Source organism: Arvicola amphibius, chromosome 2, assembly GCF_903992535.2.
Source record: "Arvicola amphibius chromosome 2, mArvAmp1.2, whole genome shotgun sequence".
NCBI classification, from domain to species: Eukaryota; Metazoa; Chordata; class Mammalia; order Rodentia; family Cricetidae; genus Arvicola; species Arvicola amphibius.
The window spans coordinates 96,967,148-96,992,315 of NC_052048.2; the positions used below are offsets into that span (position 1 = coordinate 96,967,148).

The 25,168-nt window shown below is 47.9% G+C and overlaps 1 protein-coding gene across 1 annotated transcript; it reads right to left on the reverse strand.

Moving 5' to 3' along the window:
- Window positions 1–432: 432 nt before the first annotated feature.
- On the reverse strand, window positions 433–24,154 carry Trib2 (tribbles pseudokinase 2). The gene is given in 7 exon segments (XM_038319092.1): window positions 433–2,800; window positions 18,443–18,458; window positions 18,461–18,677; window positions 18,679–18,735; window positions 23,885–24,066; window positions 24,069–24,135; window positions 24,137–24,154. Coding segments are annotated over 7 exon segments (1,026 nt in total). The 3' UTR covers window positions 433–2,331.
- Between the last annotated feature and the right edge of the window lie 1,014 nt (window positions 24,155–25,168).

The following is a 25,168-nucleotide window of genomic DNA, read 5'->3' on the forward strand; positions in this document are numbered from 1 at the left end:
GCGGAAGGGATCGAGGTGTAGAGTAACAGAGATAACTCTGGGGTGGCTGTTACACTCCCTGAGAATCCCCCAACTCTGATAGCACAGCCGGTGAAAAGGCTTGAGACTAAACAGACATAAAGCGCAGGAGTCCCCTCTGACATCTCCGAGCTGTTTCCCCTTTGACGAGACACGTGCTTGTCCATCTGAGGAAACCCATGCCTGTAAATGGAGCATGATTTATCCTTCCTAGGAGTGATATGGTGGGTAATTCCGAGCTATCACATCTACATTGGCCAGTGTGTTCCCCACTTCAATGAGGTAGTTAGGTCTGATGAACCCTGGTTTGACTGGGAAGAGTGTAAACCTAGGGAAATCATGGGTGCCTTGCTTGGTATGGGCTGGCCACAAACAAATTGGCAGGGAAAAAAAATCATTTCCTAGACCCCAGACTTTTAGTTAAATACGCACAATTTTATTGATTGAAGAGATTAGGACAAAAACATTAAACCAAATACAGGACAAAGCACCAGAGGCCATTAGTCCCCACCATGCATGTCACCAATCCTTCCTCCCACCCAGTACTCGAAAGACAGGGGAGAGAGAAGACAGAAGGTCCTTCTTGCCACAGCACCATCTTCTGACTGTAACATCCCTCTCTCTGTATCTTCCATTATCAAAATAGAACCAAGGGTATATCCATGGCAGCTTTGTCTCCTGATTATGAATGGGGAAGCCACCCTCCTGGGGACAGGGGCTCCTGTGGAGTAGGCATGAAGCATCCAAGAGTCCGCACACACATGCCACATACTAGAGTGAAGCACAGATTCAAGTAACATTTACACACTAGAGTCCACGTGTTACCTACCCAAAAACAGGACCATTTCACAAAACATATGCAGGCAGTAAAACCCAAATGACTGAGGTACTGGGAACACAAATATTTATGCCAAAAGAGATCTGTATCATACAGCAATAGAAAAGCCCGAATACAAAAGGAAAACATTTTGCCACTCGAAATCAAATAAGGCTATCTAGAAAGAGCCAAGTGAGAGGTTATTCCAGGGACAGAAATACTCAAACAGGGGGACAAATTATAAGTGATAACTACAGCATGTAACATGTCATCCCGTCGACCCGTAATTGAAGTACTGGCTTAATACATCACAATGTGACATTTTCCTTAATAAATACAAGAGTTCTTGAAAATACAAAGGTGCGTATTGGGACAGAGAGCTGTTTGTGTTTTTATCATCCCTTCTGTTCAAACCGGAGGGCTTTTCCCAAGCCCAGAGGACCATTCTTAGCAAAGAAAAGGAAATAGCTGCCCTATATTTTATACACATGGGACAACCTGTCTCGTTTTACTAGTTTCCCATAAAGCAAAATCACAACGTTGAGATCAGCATCATCAATGAGATCTGACTCCAGGAGCCACCCCTGCCCCCCGCCCCTCTGGAATCCCTCGCTGTATTCAGAGCAGAAAGCAATATCTGCAGTGAGAACCCTCTTCCTTCAAAAGAACAAAACCCAGAAAGGAGTTGGATTTTTTTCTCTTTTCCTTTCTTCTTTCCCCAGACTGTGATACTACATCTGGAATTTTGACTTCTAATCGTTTCCTGCTACAAAAAAAAAAAAAAAAACCCAACTGATGAGAAGCAGAACTGTCTGTCACAGAACAGATCTGCCTCTCCCTCTCCCTCTCCAGGAAGCAAAGCCTGAATCGGAACAGGAAATCACTTATTTATAAGAAATGAGTTGAAAAGCGAGAATGAGAGGTGACAAATGGAACTTTCATTTTCTTTTTGTTTAGCACCCAGGTTTCAGGTCAGTCTGTGTGCACCGAATTATTATTATTATTATTATCATTTTAAGTGAATCCCATTAATTATTACATAGGTGGTTGGTTGGCCTGTTTAGAAAAAAAATCTTCGATCAATTGTCCCTTCCCTGAATCATAACAAGAAGTTAAATGCTAACAGTGCAATGCCAAGGTGTGTGTTTGAGGCAGAAGAGTTTCAGTTCTATCGAGACCTGCAACTATTTCTGAATAAAATGAAAAGGGGGGTAGATGAAGTAGCCCAACTGGCAGAGGGGTCTCTCCGGGCTACCCCAGGGAAGAGAAGCTTAGGGGAGGGGCTCCTGACCATCTAAACCCAACCCCCATCCCACAGGTCTTGTTCCCATGCTAAGTGTTCGGTCAGCTCCTGGAAGGTATTCCTCCTTTGAACCAAGAAATGTGTAAATACAAGTGTCCGTCTTGCTTCTCAGCCAGGCCACCTGTGGTCCAGAACTCCTTTCTGGGACCCTCTCTTGCTCCTGGTACCTGCTAAGTGTCCGTGGGCCTTAAGCTCAGTTAAAGAAAGGGTCCAAGTTCTCCTCCATGTTGACATCTGGCACCAGCTGGTCAGATGCCTCTTTAGCACCAAATCCCGAATTCGAGACGCTAAAATCTGTAGAAAACCAAGGATGGTCCAGAATCTCCTGTGAGGTCAGCCGCTCTGAGGGCTCCCGTCGCAGGATGCTTCGGATGAGGCACTTGGCCTTGGGCGACAGAGTTTCTGGAATGTTGAACTGGCCCCTGCGGATCTTACTGAAGAGGGAACTGGGCTCAATGTCATGAAAGGGATAACGCCCCACCAACATGGTGTACAGCATCACCCCCAGGCTCCACACGTCCGCGGCCTTGCCCGAATAACTGCCAGTGGTGTTCAAGATCTCTGGGCTGACATACGCTGGGCACCCATGCTTGTCAGAGAGGGAGTCGTCATCACCCCGGAGAATGTAAGCATCTTCCAAACTCTCCAGCTTGACACGAGTCCTGTAGAAATGAGAGAAAGACAGGAGTTCCTAAGGATGAGGGGAGACACACTGATTCATCAGGGCTGCTGCTGTTTGTCTGTCCATTCATCCATCCATCCACCCATCCATCCATCCATGTAACCAGTTGGATGCGACTCACAGGATAGGATACTGAGGCTGGAGGTTTAAGCAATTTTCTTTAAGTCTTTTTACTGGGAAATGAACAAGAATTCCTCAGTTTACCGTTTTGTTCTTTAGTTGTACCCAATGCTTCTCTTTGGGACACAGGCACAAGCTGGGACATTTCAGTATAAGCAGTCTCCACCACTCAGTCCCTCTTAAGTTTGGCATCCAAACATCAAGTTCATCTACATTTGTAGATTTTCACCTGACCTGCCTGTCACACTTCCAGAGACTAGGGTCCTTGACCTGGCACCTACCAGAAATTACAGGTGAATGATTCACACGGAACTGTGTGCCTGGGGAGATGGGTATGACACAGCAGCATGTCCCCCAAGAGCGTCTTCAAGCTATTCATCCTATCCCCAGTCCACCCAGCTCTTCAGGAACCATGAAAAGGAACTTTGAGATGCTAACACTGGTTTACACCATCAACACCACAAGGCTCCAGGGTGTCATCATTGCGTGTAAAATAGACGTACACAATGAAAAAAAAAATCTGGGAAATGAGATGACATCTTACATCAATTGTGTTAAAAGAAACGAGATTGGAGCGGAGGACAGAGTGCTTCCAGGCATGGTGGTACACACCTGTAATCACAACCCTTGAAAAGTAGAGGTAATAAAGACTAGGAGTTCAAAGACAACCTCAGATCAATAGCAAGATGGAGGCCAGCCTGATCTCCATGAGACCTATAAACACTCTGCTTGCCAGTGTTTGAAAGGAAACCCTTCTGCGTGGCTGGTTCTCAGCACACTCCTGGCGTTCTGCTGAGAAGGTGGCTAAGGAAAGTTGGAGTGGAGCTAGGACTTGGGTACACTTATAAGGTCCAAGAATTCACAGCATCTGTCCCCCACATCTCCAAGTGGACATGTCTAGGCCTCCACCTTGCTTGTGTGGACGAGCCGGAGAGCTCAATGAGCAACGGCTTGGAAGTGTTGGAGCAAACTACAATGAAGCCACTTGGTTATCAGCCCCAGCCTGCGGCCCAAGGCCGTCTTCCTCCTGTCGTCCCTCTGTTCTTCCTCCCTGGGTCTGCAGGTCTCAGGCTTTCAAGGTGGTCTGAAATCCACTGACAATGTCTACTTAAGGAGAGCTGCTTGGAGCTATGTACAGTTGGGGGGGGTGACAAAGATGGGCTGCTAGGGTCTCCTATGAACACGTCAGTGAGTCCAAATTCAAACAGCGATTGCTTTCCTGGATGGTGCGGTCTTTAGGAGTGTGGACTTCAGCTAGGTTCTATCTCTCCAGCTTTGTGACTTCACCTAAAATCACTTAACCTTCCTGCTTATTAGCTTTAAAGAGGAAACACTGAAGAAATGGGTTGTGGTGCGTGTGTGTGTGTGTGTGTGTGTGTGTGGTTTGGTTTTTATTTTTACCTAGTAACTTTTTACATTAAGTAAAATTCAACATAACCATCTTTTTCTCCGGGATTTTTTTCTTCTATGTCACAGCTCTGGCTGCCCTGGAATTCACTCTGTAGACCAGGCTGGACTCACACTCACAGAGATCCGCCTGCCTCTGCCTCCTGAGTGCTGGGATTAAAGGGTGTGTGCCACTACGGCCTGGCAATCATACTCATTTTTTGAGTGTTCATTTAGCTCACTCTCATAATGCCCACTGATCACCATGCATCCATCCACACAGAGCTGTCTCGGTGTCGATGCCAGGTTTAACATCCCATAATACACAGCAACATGGATTTTCCTTGCCATTTTTCTCAGCCGTCATCTAGAATCTACCACATGCATGTTTCTGAACGCTCCCGTACCTAATGGCCTACAAGACTATAAGAAGGAAGATGCTAGCTGTGTTAATCTGGAATTGAACTGATTAAAAACAAATCTTCTTTATCAAGCTACTTCTCCTAATAGGAGGTGACAGGTGGTGGTGACCCACTCAGCAGCCTTACCAGATGTTCCAAGATGCCCAGATAGGAGCATATGAGAGCAGAGGTGGGGAGGGATCATGAGCCATAGACTCAAAGGTCTCCTCTCAACAGCTCCTTCCACCCCTACTTCATCCTTAAAGCTCGTGCCTAGGGTGGAGCCAAACTGACCCCTCTCCCCCAGTTCCATTGGCTTGAGGCAGAGTTGCTGCTTTAGCTCTGAACTCTGGCTTTGGAAGTAATCTCTGTGTGTGAATGGCTTGCTAGTCACAGCAGGAAACGTTTAACTGTTGGAACCAGAGGGTTTCAGGTCGGGCAGGGCAGGATTGCCATACGAAGCCCTCAAAGGAGTGTCTCGGGTCATCCACATGGAGGAAGTGTCCTTGTTATAGCTGCGATCCCATGCCTGGGTACCTATCCTCCAAGTACACCTGTGTCCCACATGCTTCTCTGTGCCTCAAAGGCAGTGGTGCGACTCAGTCCACTGGGGACCTTCCATAATGTCCCTTCTTACTAGATTCTTCCCCTGTGGGTGGGTCTCTACTCAAGTGAGTGACATGAAGTGGGCCCACCCAGAGCCCCACGCAAATCAGCCCGTTTCTCCCTCCCATCAGCCTTGCCAATGTCATCCCCTTCATCTACACAGTTTGTATTCAGAATCCACAAACCACCTGGTGGTTGTTTGGGGATGATTCCTGGCTTCCTTAGCTCCAGGAGCTTGGAGCGGTAGAGCAGAGTCACTGTGGAATAGCAGACAAGCCCTACTACGTGTCGCTGCTGTGGTCCAAGCACCTCGACCCACGCCTGGTGCCAAATGACTTATAGGAATGACTCAGAGAAGCAGGCATTACTCTGGGGGAGGGGTTCTGCTCTGCTGGAAAAGGAACAGTGGCTTCCTGTTCTCCTATCTAGCTAGAGTTATGCAGAAATCAGGATAGGCACATAAACCAGGCATGTGGTCAGGGAAGGGAAATGGGATTTCAGGGAATGAACTCCTGGTTCCCATTGTCAGCAGGCTGTCTTTCAACTCTGCGCTTTAAGCTGAGTCAAATCTCCCAATCTGTTGTCTGGTCCCTGCTCATCTCCTGAACGTCACAACTGTACATTCTGACGCTCATATTCCTACCACCCCACACTCAAAGCATCCAGACCCCTCATCCTGGGACATGTGTGACCCCAATAATGAGGCCTTTAGACTGTTGGTTAGGTTTTACCACCTTGTCCACTCCTCCAAGCCGAGTCCTTCTCTCTCACTCCTCGCATCCGCATCTCTTAAGACATTAAGCAGATCTGGTTAGCATTACTAAAACTACTCGCCTGCTGCTGAGGCTGGGCTGTACCTGGCCAACTGACAGGTAGCTTTATCCTCCTTCTGTGAACAGTTCTCAACCTTGTGGTTCATGACCCCCTTGGCGAACCTCCATCTCCCAAAATATTTACATTACGATTCATAACAGTAGCAAAATTGCAGTTTATGAAGTAGCAACAACAATACTTTTATGGTTGGGGTCACCGCACCATGAGGGACCATATTAAAGGAAGGTTGCGAACCACTGCTATAGGGGCCAGGGCTACATTCAGCAAGCTCTGAGGATGTGGTGGGGAAGCAGTTGGATTTCCCTGGCTCAGCAGGTTCCACAAGTGCTGAAGCCAACGGGCTGATGCTGTCCCAGGAACCAGGACAACTCAGATACCAAAGCACACACTAAGTCAGCTTCAAGCTCAACTTCATTCTTTAAAAACTACGAAAGCACCAATGTCGAGTGCCATCTACATTGCTGATGCAAGCCAGGTGTTTATGAATCTGCATCTTTTTACATCTAGGTGTTTATGTATATGCATTATGGCATAAGCGACTATGTTGGGTATAGGATTCTTTTCTGTGAACCAGGAATCCTGGGCCTCAGGCCAAGTCAGTCAGTACACCTGGCTAGGCGCTGGGGGCTGGCTCCTCAATCTTTCCACAGAGCAGGTTCAGCCACTGCCGCTCAGAACCGTGGAGTAAGGAAGGCCTCCATCCAGGGGGCACAGCTATCTTTTACTTCCTTCCATAGCATCAGCACCCAAGGCAGGCCAGGGGAGAGGACAAGAGCAGCCTGGAGACAGGATGGAGAAGAAATGCAGTCCCAAGGCACTCCCTACCTGCTCCTCCCCGGAAACATTCTCGGCTTGTTTACAATCACTCCTAACAGGGTCGGGGCAGGGTTCTGGATTCATATCTTTAAACACTGATCTTTCCAGGATGTTTTCCGTGTGGTAGGGCCAGAGCTAACTGAGCCAGGAGGCTTGGGCTTCAGCCTCAGTGCCTGAGGTCCTGTTGTGCAAACCACGGGAGCTACCCAGTTACTCCAAGCCTGACCTTTTCCTCTCAGAAAGGAGCTGCTTCTTCTCCCAGGGCTGTGCCTGGGTAAGGACATTTGCAGACAGATAGGAGCAGACATTGAATGAACAGGCTTCCTCTGAAGTCTCCTCAACAGTCTGGGGAGGGGGCAATGATGAATTTCCCTGGCAAAGGAGGAGGTCTATTTCCATAAAAAACCAACAAGAGCATCTGTGGACCTGGTGATTCAAATAGTCCAACTAATCATTCAGGCATTGAAAAGACGTCCAGGAGCATTTTACTCCACTGGAGCTCTCAAACTAGGCACAAGGGGATCTAGGCTATGACAAGGAAGGCAACAACCATTCTCTCTGATTTGCTGAGGATTAATGAAGTAATGCAAGACTTAAAGTATCCCATAGAGCCCAGCATGGCAGAGCTGCCTATCACATGGTGGCAACTATATGGATCCTATTGTTAAACGGAGACATCCCACCCTCAACTGTAAAGTCTAGTGATGCAGGCAGAGGAGCAAGGGTAAATGCAAGCCTGGGCAGTTGGGACTAATGGAAATGCTGTGCCCATTCTGTTCTATGTGAAACCTCTGCACCTGGGCACCCCTTGGTTGAGATGTTCTTGCTAGTGCATGCCCAGCTCAGCTCTGACCCTCAGATCCTCAGGATGTGCAGCGTGGGCGTGGAGGAAGTAGAGATGGTTTTTGAAGAAGACAGACTTCTGAAAGTGACATGGTGGGCAGAGGGAGGAAACAAGGATGGATGGTGGGATTTGGAAGAGCTATAAACTAGGAGCCGAGGTCCAATGCAGGAGCCTAGGACAGAATGCACACAACCAGGACAGCTGGCTCTCACTATGCCTACTTCAGTCTGTCTCTGGCATAGGAAGGTGGCTGCCTGGCTTTTGACCCAACAGGTGAACAAGGCGCGCAAGAGTGCAGTCTGTGTAACTTGATGATGGCAGCAGCCTAGTGCAAGACTTGTATCTCCATGGTCCAGTGCCAGCTGAGGAAGCCGGATGCACCGAATACAATTTCCTCTCTCAGCATCTGTGGAGTATCAGGAGTCCCCCTCAAAATCCAGGTCCCCCTCACCCAACCCCAGCACAGGCCCCAAAGTGCCTACAATGACCAAGAACAGCTAGCAACTTAACCTCGGGCTTTCAATTGTTTCTCTCCCATGAAACATGAACACACATAACTACAGACTCCGAAAGGGGCTCTTCTGGCTTCTGTATTCCTGATAATTCTGCAGCTGCCGGGCTGTAAACTCTCCTCTAGGACACCCTAACAATCTGAATGTGATGATATGAAAAACAGCAGTCGCCAGGACTAGAAGCGACCAGATGCTGGGCTTGGAGGGCCTGCCTTGTTATGGCTCATATCAAAAATAAAATAAAAGACAGGGATTAGGCTATGCATACTTCCTGACAAGTAAGGGAACTGAGGTACGGAGAATTAAATGCCCTAAGGCACACACAAGCTAGCTGAAAAAAAAAAACAAAAAAACAAAAAAAAAAAAAAAAAAAAAAAAACTAACCCTGAATGGATGTCAGGAAGCTTCAAATGCCATTGTATTGTCCCTCCAAAATACATCTTGTCCCCATGCTCAAAGAGGAAGGGTGTTGAAGAGCTATCCAAAGGCATACAGTTGAGCAGATGGAGACTTTCTTTAGTACTAGACTTACTGATGTACACATCACATGTGTTAACTAATTGCCATGTGTACTTAATTGTCATATATGGTCCACGATGTAGACAGAGGTGGATGGATTCACATGCTAGACGAAAAGACTGAGGGACCCGAAGTCCAGGAGACTGGCTAAAGGCTACCTGGCAAGGAATGGCAGAGTTGAGATTCGAATTCGAGTTTTTGTTTTAATCCTCTAATATAGTATCCCATCTACAGGAGAGGGGAGAAAAACACAGCAAAATAAAATAAAGCAAAAATACCAAAACAAAACAAAAAGAGGAAAAGAAGAGAAAAGAAAAGACACAGTCCTAACAGCAAGCCATGTTTTGCTTTGAAACCTTTAAGCCTCACCCTGCACTCCTGGCAGGATGAAGTGAGGACAGGGTGGGACAGGGTGGGGCTCAGCCAGTTCAGCAAAGTGGGCCTGACAGGGACAGGAAATCCAGTGGCAGATCGTTCATAGCTGCAGAAGAGGCCAGAGAAGGCTGTCAGCCTCGGGGTCCAGGCAGACTAGGAGCCGAGGGAAAAGGTCAGCTGCAGCCAGGCTGTTTGCTCTGTTCTTGAAAATGTGCCCCTGGTGCGAGAAAAAAGCCTGCTAAAGTGAGTAGCCAGAGGTGTCTGGGAAGGAGCCACCCAGCACTATAGGAAGCATGGCTTTGATTCTGCAGCCACACCAGAAGTGGGCAGGCTGCTACACAGCACCACACAATCCTTCATTGAATCTCGTTTCATGTACATACAGAATTCCCCAGCAATGAACTGCAAGCCAGTTTTGCTCCGGGGCCAGTATTAGTGATTCTGTCCATCTCCGGTCTGGAGTAGCTCATAAGTGAGCAGGGAAGCAGCTGCTACATAGTCAAGAAACCCTCCATGGTGCAGGTCAGATGTTGACAAGGAGGCAGAAGCCAGGGAAGCTATGCCACGGTATCTTGTAGCACCATACAGCCTGGGGATTGGTTATTTGCATGAATTGGATGCACAAGACAATTGGAGCGACCCTGGCAGCTATGAAAGGGAAAGGACCTGTCAGGACATAGCTGGATGAGAACCTGAGGACACACCCACTGCCATGGAGCCTCCAGCATTGTGGGCATGCCTCTGACTCACCAAGGCTACTGGACCCACAGGGGAAGCCATTCCACCTGGAGTGTCATTCTATTGCTTGGAAGATTCCACATAAGCCACAGCTTGCAGCCTACAGGGTTTCATGCCTCTGGTCGCCATGGAAACAGACAGGGAAACCCGAGGTAGAACACAAAAGCAGCACTTGACTCCTCCATTCACCATTTGCTTCCTGTACTTAGAAGCGGGGCTCCTGAAGGATGTGTCCTACCCAATCATTCAATCGATTGATTCACCTCTCAGAAAAGCTTCCCTGGGGTCCGTGTTCGTTAGAGTGTCTGTGGTGTGGTAGGCTGCGCTGCCCAGGTGGCTCACGAATCTAGATAGTTCCTCCCTAAGACTTGGTGTTGGGGAGGGGGCAGTGCCATGGGTGCATGTGGATATGCACTCCCTGGGACAGAAGACAGATGCCTCACCTACCTGGCAAGCAGCCCCAAAAAACCAGGGATCCCCACATATGGCTAAACACAGACTCAGTAATCCCAGAGAAGTAGGAAGTCTGGTCCTGCTCTAGGCTTTAGTGTAGACATGTTTGGGATGTAGGGAATATAGCTTGCAATCTCACTGTCCCTGGTTGTCCGCCTCGTACTTTTCCTACTGTTCTACTCTGATTCCAGTGGTCTGGAAAAATCCATTAGTGACTCTTCCTAGCTTTGGGTGTAAAGGGTAAGATCAGGAGGTCTATCCAAGGCCCTACCTACCTGTCGGTCCTCTTTACTGTTTCCCAGATGACCCACACCCCCAGAAGCAACTGCCTCTTAGAGGTGGCTCCTTCCTGTCCACTATTGCTGCTGGAGCTGTGAACTACCTAGAAGAACTACTGTTTTCCTCATCATGGGCTTTCTTATCTTGATGTCGGCCCCACAACCTCTAGCACTGCAAGAGGGCCTAGCAAAAGACTTCATACATAATCGCAAGATCATCTGATTTTAGAATATAAGCCCCTCTTCCTCCAACCCCAACCTTCTTTTCTAGGACCCTTAAAGAATACTTATGAGCTATGTCTGGAACCCAGAAAAATTTCAGATTGGATCCTTCCATCGGCTAGAGAAACCCCCGCGAGAGCTAGGAAAGCACATTCGTCAAGTATTTCCATCCACTGCCTTCTACCTCCTATTTTGACACAGACAGGGAATTTTCTTACAATATGCATATTTCTTGGGGGTGAGGGACTATCAACACATCTATTTCACCAACTGTCACTCACCACGCAATTAAAATGCTAAGTCCCTCTCTTACAGTGCAGGAAAGAGACGGAGTGCACCCACGGAACAACAGGACTGCCTGTGGGTTTTTGGTTAACTGGTTTTTGGTGGTACCATCCATACATGTCAGAACTCCTCAGAAAACTGAGCTTCAGGAAGACTTTGGTGGCTGGGTCCACTAGGTGTATACCTGTCTAACTGCATCACCTTGCAGCAACCCTTTTGGAAAAGAATGGGCCTCAACTTCCTTATCTGTAAACTGACAAAGTCTCTGCCAAATGGGTTTAAGTTTGTACATTCAAATACAGCAGTGTGAGATGGTTCAGTGGTTGAAGGCACTGGCTGTCAAGCCTGATACTCTGAGTTCAGACCTCCAAGTCCATACGGTATTAGGAGACAAGTAGCTCCTACAAATTTTCTTTTGATTTTACCACAGCATCCATGTGCCCGAACGCACATGTACATGAGTGCCAGTGCAGACATGTGTACACACACGCAAACACCCAATTAATAAATCTAAATAAACATGCCAACTAATTAGAAGTCGATGAAGTTAAGCACAGAAGTTAGAGAAGAGTCAGTCTGGTCCATGTAGGTCCTATAAAAACAAGACACGGGCCTCATTCGGCCCGGTAGCCTCCAGCGTCTAGAAGTATCTGGTTCATAACCAGCGCTTAACAAGCATTCCTTGAATGAATAAAGGAATCTCTGCATTTTAGAGTTATGAAGCTCAGTGTCACGAGGCGGGGACTGGAAGCCTTGATGACAACAAGATCTTCATGACCTGGCAGCGCAACAGGCTCGGTGCTGGGGGCCTTACCTAGAGCATCTCCCACGAATTACAGAGAAGATAAAACGTCATGGTGGTGCACGTCTGTAACCTCAGCACGAAAGAGACAGGGGCACAAGGATCACTGCAGGTTTGAGGCAAGCCGAGGCTTCACAGAACGACACTATCTCCAGAAAGAGAAAAGGTAGGGTTCAGGGTGCAGGACAGATGGCTGAAAAGTTGAGAGCCCTTACTGTTTGTGCAGAGGACCCAAGTTCAGTTTCCAGCACATATTTGGGTGGCTCACAACCACCTTTAACTCTAGGGGATGCAACACACTCTATAGGCCTCTGTGCGCACAGAAACACATGTGGCAAACACACACACACACATACACACAAATAAAAAACACTTAAGAACAATGAGAGAGGAAGCTGAGATCATAGATCTAAGTACCATGTCTTTCTCGCCACCGTGCTCACTTCCTACTTGCTAGAGCCTCTCCGACTCTCCCAGCAGTTAGCTGACTGGTGGAGGCTAACCAGTAAGGAGACATAATCCTGCCAACACATATCCAGGAGTTAGACTGCTTCTAGGGGAAGAGCTTTGGGAAGCTCTTTGGGAAGAATGGCCAATTATCACAGTGATGAGCAAAGCCCTTCCTAAATGAAATTACAGCCTGCTGAGAACAAGATCATAAATAATGTTTCCTTAGGCACAAATCAGTACACTGAGCCTGCAGCAACTGGTTAATTCCTCACTCAATGTGCAACTTTGAAAATAGCTGTCTTTGAAAAGGTGTCTCCATGGGGACCCATAAGTTTTCTGGGCTCCCCTTCTAGGCAACGACCTACATTCGGATGATTTCTATTTATCCCCGACTCTCTCATCTTGCCATTGGAATCCAATCTGAGCTGTTCCTGTCCCAAAAAAAGGAGATTCGCACTTAGTCAACAAATAGCAATGCCTGCCATGTTCTGGGAGCCATGAATGAAAGGCCACTTCTGTCCCCAGAAAGTTCACCAGTGCAGCACGAGCCAGGACAGGGAACAGAGGGCAGCTTCGTAAGGGGTATTTAGGTCAGGCCATGAGAACCAAGTAGGAGGGGCTGAGAAGACAGTTCAGTCCATCAAGTGTTTGCTGAGCAAGAATCCGAGTTCTAAATTCATGTTTAAACCCGGTGGCGGCGGGGGGGTTATACTTATAATTCCAGTGTTGGGATGATGAAGACACGCAGATCCCCAGGGCTGACTGCCAAGTCAACCTAACTACTGGGCGAACCTTGGGTCCCAGTGAGACACCTTCTCTCAAAACGTACAACAGTTCCTGGCTTCTGGCTCCTAACAAACAGCATCTATAGTTGACCACCGGCCTCCTCAGGTACAAGCATATACATATATGCATATACACTCACTCCTGTGCACGAGAATAAAGTAGGAGATGTCTGCCACATAAGCAAAGGGATGCATGGGAAAAGGACACCTAGCCATCCTAGGGAGCTTGTTAGGGGTACAATGGAAAGAGAACTTTGTCCCACCAGTTGGTACAGGCACAAGGACATATGGTCTACATAAATATGAAGATTTCCTGGAAGCTCTATCTCATCAAAGAGAGAGAGAGAGAGAGAGAGAGAGAGAGAGAGAGAGAGAGAGAGAGGAGAGAACTTACCTAAAATAGAATAGCTACAATTTTCAAAATTATATATAGCTATTAGTGAAAGAAAGCTGAGCCTCTGGGGCTCTGATGCATGCCCTGAATCTTTATCAGGTATAGAAACCTCGGTGGAGGTGGGGAGCAACTTAAAGACCTAAAAGGAAGAGCCAACACAGACAGGCAACACCTTGGAAAGATGGCCTCAGCCTCTGCTGGTGGGGAGGGAGGAAGGCTCTTCCTAACAAGGAGGTACAAGCAGTACAAAGCCCACCTGCATCCCTAGGCCTCCCCCTCCCGAGTTCCCCTGAGTGCACACAGGAGGTCTCAGCGCCCAGCCTGCAAAGGCAGGCACTAAGCCGACAGGCTGCCACACAGCAGATGAAATGAAAGCAACCACCTTAAGAGATAAAGATCTGTGGACCAGCAGCATGTAAGAAGGCGAGTTTCTGAGTTCACATGGGACATTTCTGTGCTGGGAGATGTAAACAGTGATCTGAGGTTAGGGGGTGGAGCCTAAGGGGGGCAAGAAGTCTTGTCCCAGGAGAAGAAGCTAACTGGACAAAACAGACAGAAGGCCACGGCTGGAAGAGTGTCCCACCGCTGTCCCCAACAGCCTAGGATGCAAAGATATAAAGAGGCGGGTGAAGCAGATGTAGAGGTTAAGGTCAATGCTGATCCCTTTCCTTCTATGAGAAAGGTCTTCCTAATTCTGTTTTATAGTCAGGGCAGTCTGGGCATACAGCTTCGGTGTTCTGTCAGGGCAAGATTTCTTAATAAGTACAAGAGCATGGGTTAGAACCCAGACAACCATTTTGGCTCACTTCTCCTAAATTCAGACCTTCCTTTGCAGGGTCCATCTGAAACACATGGGTCTCTAGCGATATGCTAACCAAGCAAGTACCCGATATACACAGGCCTGGAGGTACTGGGGATTCCCTGTGGCAATGTGGGTAAGTTTTCTCTCTTTTATCAGATTGGGGGGAGGCCATGAAGGGTTCTGCAAGATTGAGGGGTGCCCCGGGAAAGCTCAATGAAGGCTGGAGATTCATCAAAATGAGACTCACTGATGGTGGGTCTTCAGGGTGAACACTGAAGTGGAGCTGCGGAATGCAGAAACACACTCCTTTCCTGAGTCTAGGTGGAATCACCCTTACACAGGAAAGAACTACTATCCACCAGACAAGGCTGCTGTAGAGCGTGACCTCATCCTTCATCGTTTCATGAACCCACCAAGCCTTCTGGGCTGTCCATGCCTAACGACACTTTTCTCCCCCACGACTTCAAGTACAGCCAACACATACAGAGTGCCTGCTCTGCACTTGAGTCACGGCATCTTCTTCCTGAACACTAACCACCTTCCAGGGACGCTACTGTTACGGCAGTCTTCTTGAGGAGGCTGCAGCTTGTAAACAGGAAGAGACATTCAAGACAAGGACCCGAATATAGAACTTAAACCAAAGCCAAAGGCAATCAGATGAAGCTGAGCTGTCAACAACTCAATACAGCAGGGGCGGGTACACTAGCTTTAAGTCTGGACATGACCTTGGGTGTCATCAAAATGACATCGTGTTGGTAAACCACTGACAGTTCTACTAAAGAATCCTCCAGAGAAGGCTCTGGGTTCAGTCAAAGGTAGTCTCCCATCTAAAACCTACACAGAAGTCAGCGCTTGTTCTACACAAGTGAGACTCAGTCAACTCTGCCACAGGATGCTTTACTTTCTGTTGCTCTTGGGATCAGAAAACAGAAGGTTTGGTGCCCATGCCTACATACTTGGGTGACTGAAGCAGGAATATACTGAATTCCAAAGTAGCATGGCTATATTGCAAAACTATCTCAAAGGGAGAACGGATGAAAGAGAGGAAAAATTGCTGCTTGAATAAGCAAACAAGGAGCTGCCAAAGAAGTCCTTCTTGGTTGTTTCGGGGCTGTTTCCAGAGGACCATAGAAGAAAGGGCTAGAAATCAGACAAAGGCTGCCTCTGGGCCATGCTCTAGTGTTCTGTACCATGAGGATAGCTATACTTTCTTTGACTCACTTCCTTTATTCGCAGGAGGTGTGTGTTGGTAGGAGGCTGCTTGTCTGTTTCCTGGCCACCCAGACTCGAAATAACCACACAGAAACTGAATTATTTGCTATTCTGTTTGGCCAATAGCTTAAGCGTATTTCTGGCTAACTCTTACATTTTAAATTAACCTATTTTTATAATCTGTGTATCACCACGTGGCTGTGGCTTATGGGCAAGGTTCTGTCCGGCGTCTGTCTCTGGTCTCTGCTTCTCTTGAAAAGCATGGCTTCTCTTGACTCTGCCTTTTTTCTCCCAGCATTCAGTTTAGTTTTCTCCGCCTAGATCTACTCTACCCTACCACAGGCCAAGGTAAATTCTTTATTCATTAACCAATAAAAGCAACACACAGACAGAAGGACTTCCCACACCAAGTGTGATTTTGGGATGTGCTACCCTGACATTCCCTGGTGCCTGACTAGGTCTCTAAAGGAATGTTTAATCATGCAGAGCCCATGGGAGATGGCTAGAGCATTTGAGGGCTCATGTGTTCTGTGAGATGAATGGAGTTCTTGACAGCCAAGTTAGCTTCCTAGAGACACTCATGCACCTTCTGCTCTTTCTTGCTGTTAACTCTGAGACCTCAGCAGTCCCGCTTTCATAGACACTGGCTACAAAGTGCTTATGGGCTGGGATATAGCTCAATGGTAGAGTGCTCATCATAATGTCCAAAAGGGTTTGCTCTGCAGCTACACACACACATACTCTCTCTCTCTCTCTCTCTCTCTCTCTCTCTCTCTCTCTCTCTCTCTCTCTCTCTTTCTCTCTCCCCCTCCATCTTTACAAAGAATTAAGTAAGCTGACCATGCCTTACTTTTGTAGGTGAACAGATAGTAAAAAGAATATCTTGGGTCAATTCATACTCATCTTCCAAATGAGAACATCAAAGAGGCAGAAACATGTACGTTAAAACTGAAGAAGAATGAAGAGCCACCATGGTGAAGCCATAACAACACAAGGAGGATGAGCATGAGGTTGAGAGAGGGCATCCCAAGGTCATAAAGGATGATTAAAGACAAAAGCATAAGGACCAGTCACCTGTGTTCCAAGGGCTGGAACATCTGACTGAAGAAGGGAAAAGGTGAGAATCGTCCACATTCTAATCTTAGGGAAGCCTGTTTCTTAACTTCATTAAAGAAAAAAAATGAAGCCATTTCAATAAAACCAGGACATTAGCTTCCAGAGTTGCTAGTGCCCACCCACCGCCACATGTAAAAATATGTAAAGGATAACCAACCTTTATAGGCACAAGAAGCCCAGAAGCTTTCTACATGTTGTATGCACAGCTGGATTATAATCACCCATGAAATTATTCTGTTTGGGTTAAGTAACAACAGGCCCTTCTCCTTTGCTAAGCCCCAAGTGCTTGCCAGACATTAAGTCTCCAATTAATTCGAAACATGGAGGAGAAAATAAACAAACGAGAGAAAGAAAGAAAAAAGAAAGGAAGGAAGGAAGGAAGGAAGGAAGGAAGGAAGGAAGGAAGGAAGGGAGAAAGAGAGAAAGAAGAGAAGCGGGGGAGAGAGAGAGAGAGAGAGAGAGAGAGAGAGAGAGAGAGAGAGAGAGAGAGAGAGAGAGGAGCGCAAATGACTAGATCAGGCTCACGGAGAAAGGGACAATGGACTTCTGCAAACAATGGTGTGAAAATATCACAGGTCACCGACCTGGATGTCAAAGAAAACAGAAGACAGACAGGTCTGTTCCCAAGTTCTATGTAATTTACAGAGTACCAAAGAAAATGTCAGCAGGATGAGGGTATGAGGGAAGTGGACCAGACTGCCATCCTATGGTCCAGTGGAGAGTCCTGACATTCCCTACCCTCTTCTCCAGTTGAGAATGATCAAGTTCAAGACTTGAGACTCCATGGACTCAGGTGTGTTGATCCTCTTAAAACAATTCTTGGGGCATAAAGAACAAATGGTGTGGTGAGGGCTCTAAGTGCATTGCTTGCATCCCTCTAAGAAAGTCCATTCTCCAAAGGAAGTTGTAGGAGCGAGAGAAAGATGGGCTTCGCCCAGGTTGGCTAAATGGAACCTGATGAGTTAATGGTCTGTCCATGAAGCCCAGATGCCCGTGTCTTGAACAGATGCTTCTTGAGACAGTCAGGTCTCCTTGGTGCAAAAGCTTACACCATCAGCTCCACACCTGGCAAGCCAGTCCTTTCAACGTTGCCTCTGATAGGCTCTTTCTCACCTAACATGTTCCTTGGTTCTTCAAGATGTAGTTAGAACTAACAATCCCTATTCCACATCACACAGGACTGGGGACTCGCCTCTAGCTATTGCAGGTCCGGTGTCTGACATTCACTACCAAGCCCGTGGGGCACACCTACTACATGCATGGGAAACAGCTACTGGCAGAGTGGAAGGGCTATAAACATTATCCTCTAGGTAGTGAATGTTCTGATGGCACAGGGTCTTCATAAGCCTGCCTTTGTCGACTTCAAAACTGCCACACTGGCTTGTAGCCCCCTTCAGAATTCATGACACAAAACACACACATTCAGCAGGTCACAGACTAACCCCATCCCCTGGCCTTTGAACATTTCACGACAGGAGTAATGGCTTCGTGTTTGCTGAGGAGAGCGTGGGGGCACCACACCACAATATTCTCTCTTTGTTCTCTTTGCCTTAACCCTCACCTGGACAGCAGGCAGCAGAACAAGCTCCCTGCCGATGCAGATGGAGACACTCTATCAAAGCAGACACACACACACACACACTCACATCTGCATGGGTTGAGCCACACTCACCTCTCTTCATCCTTGAGATAAATTTCCGTAGCTTGAGGTCACGCAGCACCAGCCCTCCATCGTGGCAGTGGGCCACGGCAGAGGCAATCTGGTAGAACAGTCGGGCTGCCTCCTCCTCCCTCAGCTTCTTGCAAGTGCGGACAAAGGAATGCATGTCTCCATAGCTCCGCTCAAAGAACACATAGGCTTTGGTCTCCCCCAGGAGGATTTCTGTGATTTGGTTGATGTTGCTGTGGGGCAGACAGGCAGAAACAAGGGGCCAGGGACTCCTGGTAGCAGCTGATCTCAAACACCTAGGGCAGAATTGACAGGATCCCAGTCAGCGGTGCCTCCTACGACCCAAACCGCAGAATGCTGAAGCCTCCCACAGGCTTGTGCTGTGACATGACATAAAGGGTATGAAACTCAGACCCCGAGCACACCAGTTCTGCCTGCTACCCGCTGTACAGTGCACAACTAATCTCTTGACTGCCTGGGACCTCCAAATCTTTGGCACAAAATGGGTAAATGAAAATTGATTCAATATTGAGGGGATTTTAGGGGTAAAATGAGGTAAATAAACAAACGCTAAGTTTTATTATTCAGTGTGTGTGTGTTTGTGTATGCCTGTGTGTCTATGTGTCTGTATATGTGTGTATGTGCCTGTGTCTATGTGTGTCTGTGTGTCTGTGTGTATGTGCCTGTGTGTCTGTGTGTATGTGCCTGTGTGTCTGTGTGTGTGTCTCTATGTGTACATGTGCGTGTGCGTGTGCGTGTGTGTGTGTGTGTGTGTGTGTGTGTGTGTGGAGGCCAGAGGTTAACCTCAGGTATGTCTCCTCAAAAAACTTCATACAGGGTCTCTCACTGGCCTTGGACCTAGAGAGCCCTGGAATCCTCCTGTCCCTGTATTATCAGAGTATGCAACACCACATTTAGCTTTTTAGATGTGAGTGTCAAGGATCAAACTCAGATCTCATGCTTGTACGGCTAGCACTTGACTGACTGAGCTAGTACTTAAGCCCAAAGGGTTTTATTATTCTCCCCAGCAGAGAACATATTTATAGGGGGAAAAGGACTACAAAAAATACTTAGAGAAAAAAAAAAATCAAGTGACCACTGGGCAGAAACAAGTATCTATTTATGTTTTATAAGCGCACCAAAAATGTACCTGAATGAACAATTAATTCATCATACATCTAGACTTTCCGTAATAGTTCTCCACGTGCGATGAATTCATTTTACAGATGGGCAAACCGAGGCAAAGGAAACAAGCTTAAATCTTGCCCCCAACGGCAGCGTTAGGAATAGCATATGGGCCTTCTCCATAGGGGATCAGACTGGCTTCCCTCCACAGATATCTAACTCAATGAATCAATCATGCAATGATTTTTTTCTATGAATCAGAGTTAGCCTGTGAAATGCCACCTCACTGTTCCTTAAAAAGAAAAATGCTCCGTCAATGCCTTCTGAACAGATTGACCTAAGAGAAATGAACACAACAGAAAAACGTTGAGGGCGGAAAGGGGAGCTTTCCGTTCATTTCAAAGCCTATACTAACCCAGCTAGACCAGCACTTAGCATTGGAATGGGGGTTTCCCTTGCTTTGGGTGGGGGGGGGGGGGATGTGGGTAAGGGGAGTCTTACTTGGAAGTGCTATGGGGTGGTGAGGGGGTGTTTCCTTTAAAAGCAGGTCTAGCAAGAAACTCTAGCTTTTCTTCTGTGACAGCAGTGAGCACCTGTCAGTTGGTCCCAGGTGAAAACCCATCCCCAGTATTTGGAGAGTGGTAGGAGAGATGCCAGAGAAACCCCCCTGTCTAGGCGATCATCATCACTCTGGCTGGGTTCATCCAAATAGATGGATAAAGCACACAGACAAAGAACCTCCCTCTTGTAAGAATACTCTCACCCTAGACACCACAACCTTCCCTGGGTCCTGATCCCACCCAGGAAGTTCTGTCTCAATTCTCTTCGCTGCCAAGGCTCCGTCTCAAATGCATGAACCCTCTTAGATCTTAGAACCCTCTGAGGGATTCCTGGGCTTTCTGGGGCCCATGCAGGAACACAGGCTGCAATGTAAAATCCAGGAGTTAAGTAACTGAGGCATTAAAAAAAAAAAGAAAAAGAAAAAAGAAAAAACCTGTGAGTCAAACAGGGACAATAAGCACCTCAAGGGGGCTGGTGCTAACTGGGGCTGAGGAAGCAAAGTCCACAGAAAGGCTGTGAATGAGCCATAATGAGGTAGCTCAGGAAAGTGGCACAGCTGTTGCCACTACAACCCTCGAATTTAGAATGAATGCTGGAACCTCCCCGGAGACCACAAATCACACCCAGATATTGTCAAAGGATGACCTCAGAGCGGTGACCTCAGAGGCCTGCTCAATTAGGAATCTGAATGCTTGAGTCAACCTTAGCACAGAGACTGCAGGCCACAAAACCAGGGAGGAATTTCATGGAGGAACACACACACACACACACACACACACACACACACATACACAGTGGCTAGTGTCAACAGGCTTGCATTATGTAACAAGCATGATTTGCTCTGCAGGGCCAGGCTGTGGGCCTCTGTCGCCAGGGCCTACAGTTCTAATTACTTATAATGCACTTCCTGTTTCCAGTTACCTTTAAAATAACAATAATAAAATAAAACAAAACAACCTTTGGTCAGCATGGTTAGCCTGCTCTCCCAGCGCCAGGCTGAAAAGCTGAATGGACAGAGAGTTAATGAAAGAACCCCAACAAATTCAGGGTCACTCTCCAGTGTGGCCAGCCCCTTTGTGGGAGAGTGCAAAACTGCAAAATGGGGACAGAAAAGGAAAAAAAAAAACACTGCTTAACGTCCTCCTACACCGGGAAGGAGCCAAACTTTTATTAGTGGCATTATAACAGGCATTTATAGGCTTGGATTGGTATTTTAAACCATCACCCTCAAGTGCAAAAAGAAAAAAAATCAAGCCATGAGCCCTGGATGCCAGCTCCTTTTAAATGTTAATTGGGAGCCTTGGTTATATAATGTGACAGTTCAGATAAGGCCCTACGATCAGGCCACATTCATCACGTCGGGGGGAAAAAAGAAGTGCCCATTGTGCCAAGATAGTAATTATGTCATTTTGCACAGTAGCTATAAGAATTTTTGTGTGAAAACAGCTAAAGAACCCCTTAAAGATCTGCCCCTCCTTAGGCTAACTAAAGTGGGCACGTGGAGACATAATCAGGCGGGGAATTTTGGCTATTTTCTGGAAGCTCTCCCCTGCATCCCCCTCCCAGAAAGAATTGCCCTCCCAAAACCCTCTCCAGAGTCTGCCCCAGTAAACACAACCTTTCGTTTAATCTGCTTTTGCACTTTTTTCTTGCAAGAACGCCCAGCTAAGAAACAGGAACCCCCACATGCTAAGACATCAAAAGGAGGTGGATTCACTGTTGTAGCAAGCTATGAAAAAAAAAAAAAAAAAAGCTTCACAGTGCATATATTGGGGTAGCTCCCAGAATCACCCTCATAAAACTCTCCTGGAGAGTCTGGCACACAGCTATGCTTGTAGAAGTCACCCAGAGCACCTCGGGTAGTAAGAAGGCAGGAGAACAGAAGCTGCCGATGTTGTAAAGGGATGACCTCTGTCAAGCAGAACAATGATACTGCACTTAAACTCCACTTGCAGCCACACTGTAATTGGTGGAGGGGCTGATTCAATCTTTGCAATAAACTAAACCAGCAGATTAAGTACAGTTTGGGGCCAGAGAGCAAGTCTGCAAATGACACTGTAAGGTCAGCTACAGGATGAAATATGTCTGAAGGATCTGAAATGAGAAAGAACAGAGGCCAGAGACAAGCCTGTGTTTTAAACAAAGAAATAATAGCAAGATGCTCCTGCAGGATTTGGCAGCGGACTCTCATTACTTACAATCATCTTTAGCCTTTGGGAGGAAAAAAAATAGTAAAATGCTGTGCTGAAGTGAGCAAAAGGAGGGGGAACACGACTGCCGATGATGGTGCATATTTCATAAGAGAATGACAGCTTGGTGGATTCAATTCATTTCGAAGGATGACTGTCCTATTGTGCAGTGTGCGGGGCTCCCGACGGGCTTAGAGTTGCCTACTGAATTTAATGCTTTAGCTGGGCATAGCTGCTCTTGATTACGTAACTTTGAGAAGATGCAAAAGCTCCCAATGCTTAGTACATGCAAAAAGCAATATTTAAAAGAGTCTTTGGTTTCCTTTAAGTTCAGAAATAATCTCAAAACTGCCTGGAGATCTTCACCCATCCGGTTTTTGCAAGGAAAGCGCTCCAATTCAACACGAAATAGGGCGATTTCACAAAGCCGCCAGCGATTAATGAGGAACGTGTATGTAATACAGTATTTGTAGCACAGATGTGCATGGTACCCATTTCAGAGGCAGCAGGAACCCCACTTCCCCCTCAAAAACTAAAGAAAACAATGCAAAAGACCTAAATTTTAGTGGTAATGTATTCTTGATCTACATCCAATTCTAGGTAGTATGCTCTCCACTGCATAGGAAAGAGACTGTAGTCGAATATTTTTGTTACTACTCTCCTCAATTCCCCTTGGTGAACGCACACAAAGACACAGACACACAGAGACACAAAAACGGTCACTGTTCAGGGTCAAAGACAAAAGGAAAATGACGTGCCCCTTCTTGGTATTAGCACAGGGGGCTCCAAAGGACAGTCTCTAACAGGCAGCGGTGGTGTTGTGGTGCCGTGGGAGCAGGCCACCAGGGTGTGCAGACAGGAAATCTGAAGATGCGAAGAAACCCGGACCAAAAGACAGAGCCAGCGGTTCCCTTGCTCTCCCAAAAGTGCTCAAGGGGTTGATTTCCAATACAGCCTTCCTTTCCAGGCTCCAAGCAGAAGAAAAGGCTTCTTAAAACTCCTTTGCCCACTAGAGCCCTGGGCTCCAGCCAGAGGGGAAGTGTTTTTGTTTTTTTTTGTTTTTTGTTTTTGTCTCCTTTAAAGGGCACCTTTGGAACAAAGGTTTAGCACCTGCAGACTGCTAAGAACAATGGCTACAAAGGGAACCAAGTGAGCGGGCGTCTGAAAACCAACCGGGATTCCCTAGTCCTCCTGGGGGAGGGGAGGGGGGCTCGACCAAGAGAGAAATCCCCCGGGCAAGGGTAACCCGACCTGTGCACAGGAGTTCGACCAGCTTCCTAGGGCACGCGTGTCCGTTGCCCCCTGCTCAGACTCGCAACCCTCCCCGGCTCTCCCCAAAACGCCCCCCGCTGCAGCCCCGCCCCATTGTCTGAAAGGGTCTAAAAACTTCGCAACTCGTCAAACGTGGACAGACACACAAATAAATCCATTTAACAAGGCCCACGCGTAATGATTCCGCGAACCTCCCGCCCCTGACTTCAGGGCTCAGCGACCCTTCTCACTATCCCAGCCCCTGCCAAGGACCCGGGATGATTTTTTTTTTAAGCAAAAGCAATGCTGGGCTGGTTACCTTGCACACCAGCTCCTCTCCGCTGTGCAGATGTACAGCGCGGAAAACGTGGTCTCCCTCCAGAGGCTCCAACAGTAAGTATTTCCCGATGCAAGAAACGCAATGCGACAAGTTCGGAGTCTCGGGCGGGCTCGGAGAGCCAAGTTTCGGGCTGAAACTCTGGCTGGGCTCAGCGGACCTATAGACGACAGCTCTTCGAAATCCTGGGTTTTGTTCCGCGCTCTCCCATATCTCGCTATTGTGATAGGGGTAGGACCTGTGAATGTTCATGAGTGTGGGGGAATCGCACACGACCAAACAAAACAAACAAACAAACCGAAAAAACCCGCTGGAGAGATGGATGAGCCGGGGCTGCAGCGACCTCGGTGCCACCGACTTTAAAAGGATCAAAAGGGGAGGGGACGCGACTAGGGCTCCGTGGGGAAAGAGTTAGGAGCTAGCCCCCGGATGGGCGCCGCAGGGTAGGTCCCCGGCTGCGAGCCCCGCTCCCGGGGGGTGCTCGCTCTGCAGACAATCGGGTCCTTTTGTTACCCCCCGAACAGCCCGCCAGCGCGGTGCAGAACCGCGCTCTGGAGTACGTGGGTCTCTGTTCACAAGCGTGGATCTGAACGAGTGAGTGTGCTGTGGCTTGCGGAGCGATTGCAGCGCCGGAATCCCGAGCGATCCCCAACTGAGGATCCGCAGACCGGGCGGAGGAGCCCTGCGTGGAGTTTTGTGCAGTCTTCAGGGAGCGCGCCGCGCCGGCTCGCCCTCCACGCGTTAGAAACCAAACAAAAAGAAAAAGGAAATAAGCACCAGTCTACCGGCTCACGCCGCGCGGCAGTCAGAATCCGCGCTGCACCCCCCCTTTTTTTGGTGGAAAGGGTGGGGGGCGTGGAAGGGGGTGCTAGATGAGGGCAGTTACCTAAGTCTTAACTGTAGATGGCCGTCTGAGGCTTAAAAAAAATCGCAGAGCTCTCAAAAAAAAGTAGACAGGAAAAAAAGCAAAATAGCAAAGAAGCATTTAACTTGGAGCGGTCAGCGTGGGCCAACAAAAGATTGCAAAACTGAGCAGGGAATGCGGGAGTGGAGCAGGCACAGGTACAGCGACAAAGCCCAAGGCTGAGCCCGCGCGTGGTCAGTACTGGCTCCTGCTGTTGCCGCTTTCGTCCGGGATCCTCCTCCGAAGGAAGCAAGAAGTGCGGGCGGTGACCTGGGCAGACCAGCGGCCAGCGGTCTCTGTGTCCCTGGCAGGAGCTTCCAGGGGTCCTGCAGGAGCTGGCAGCAAATGCTCCCCGGGACCCT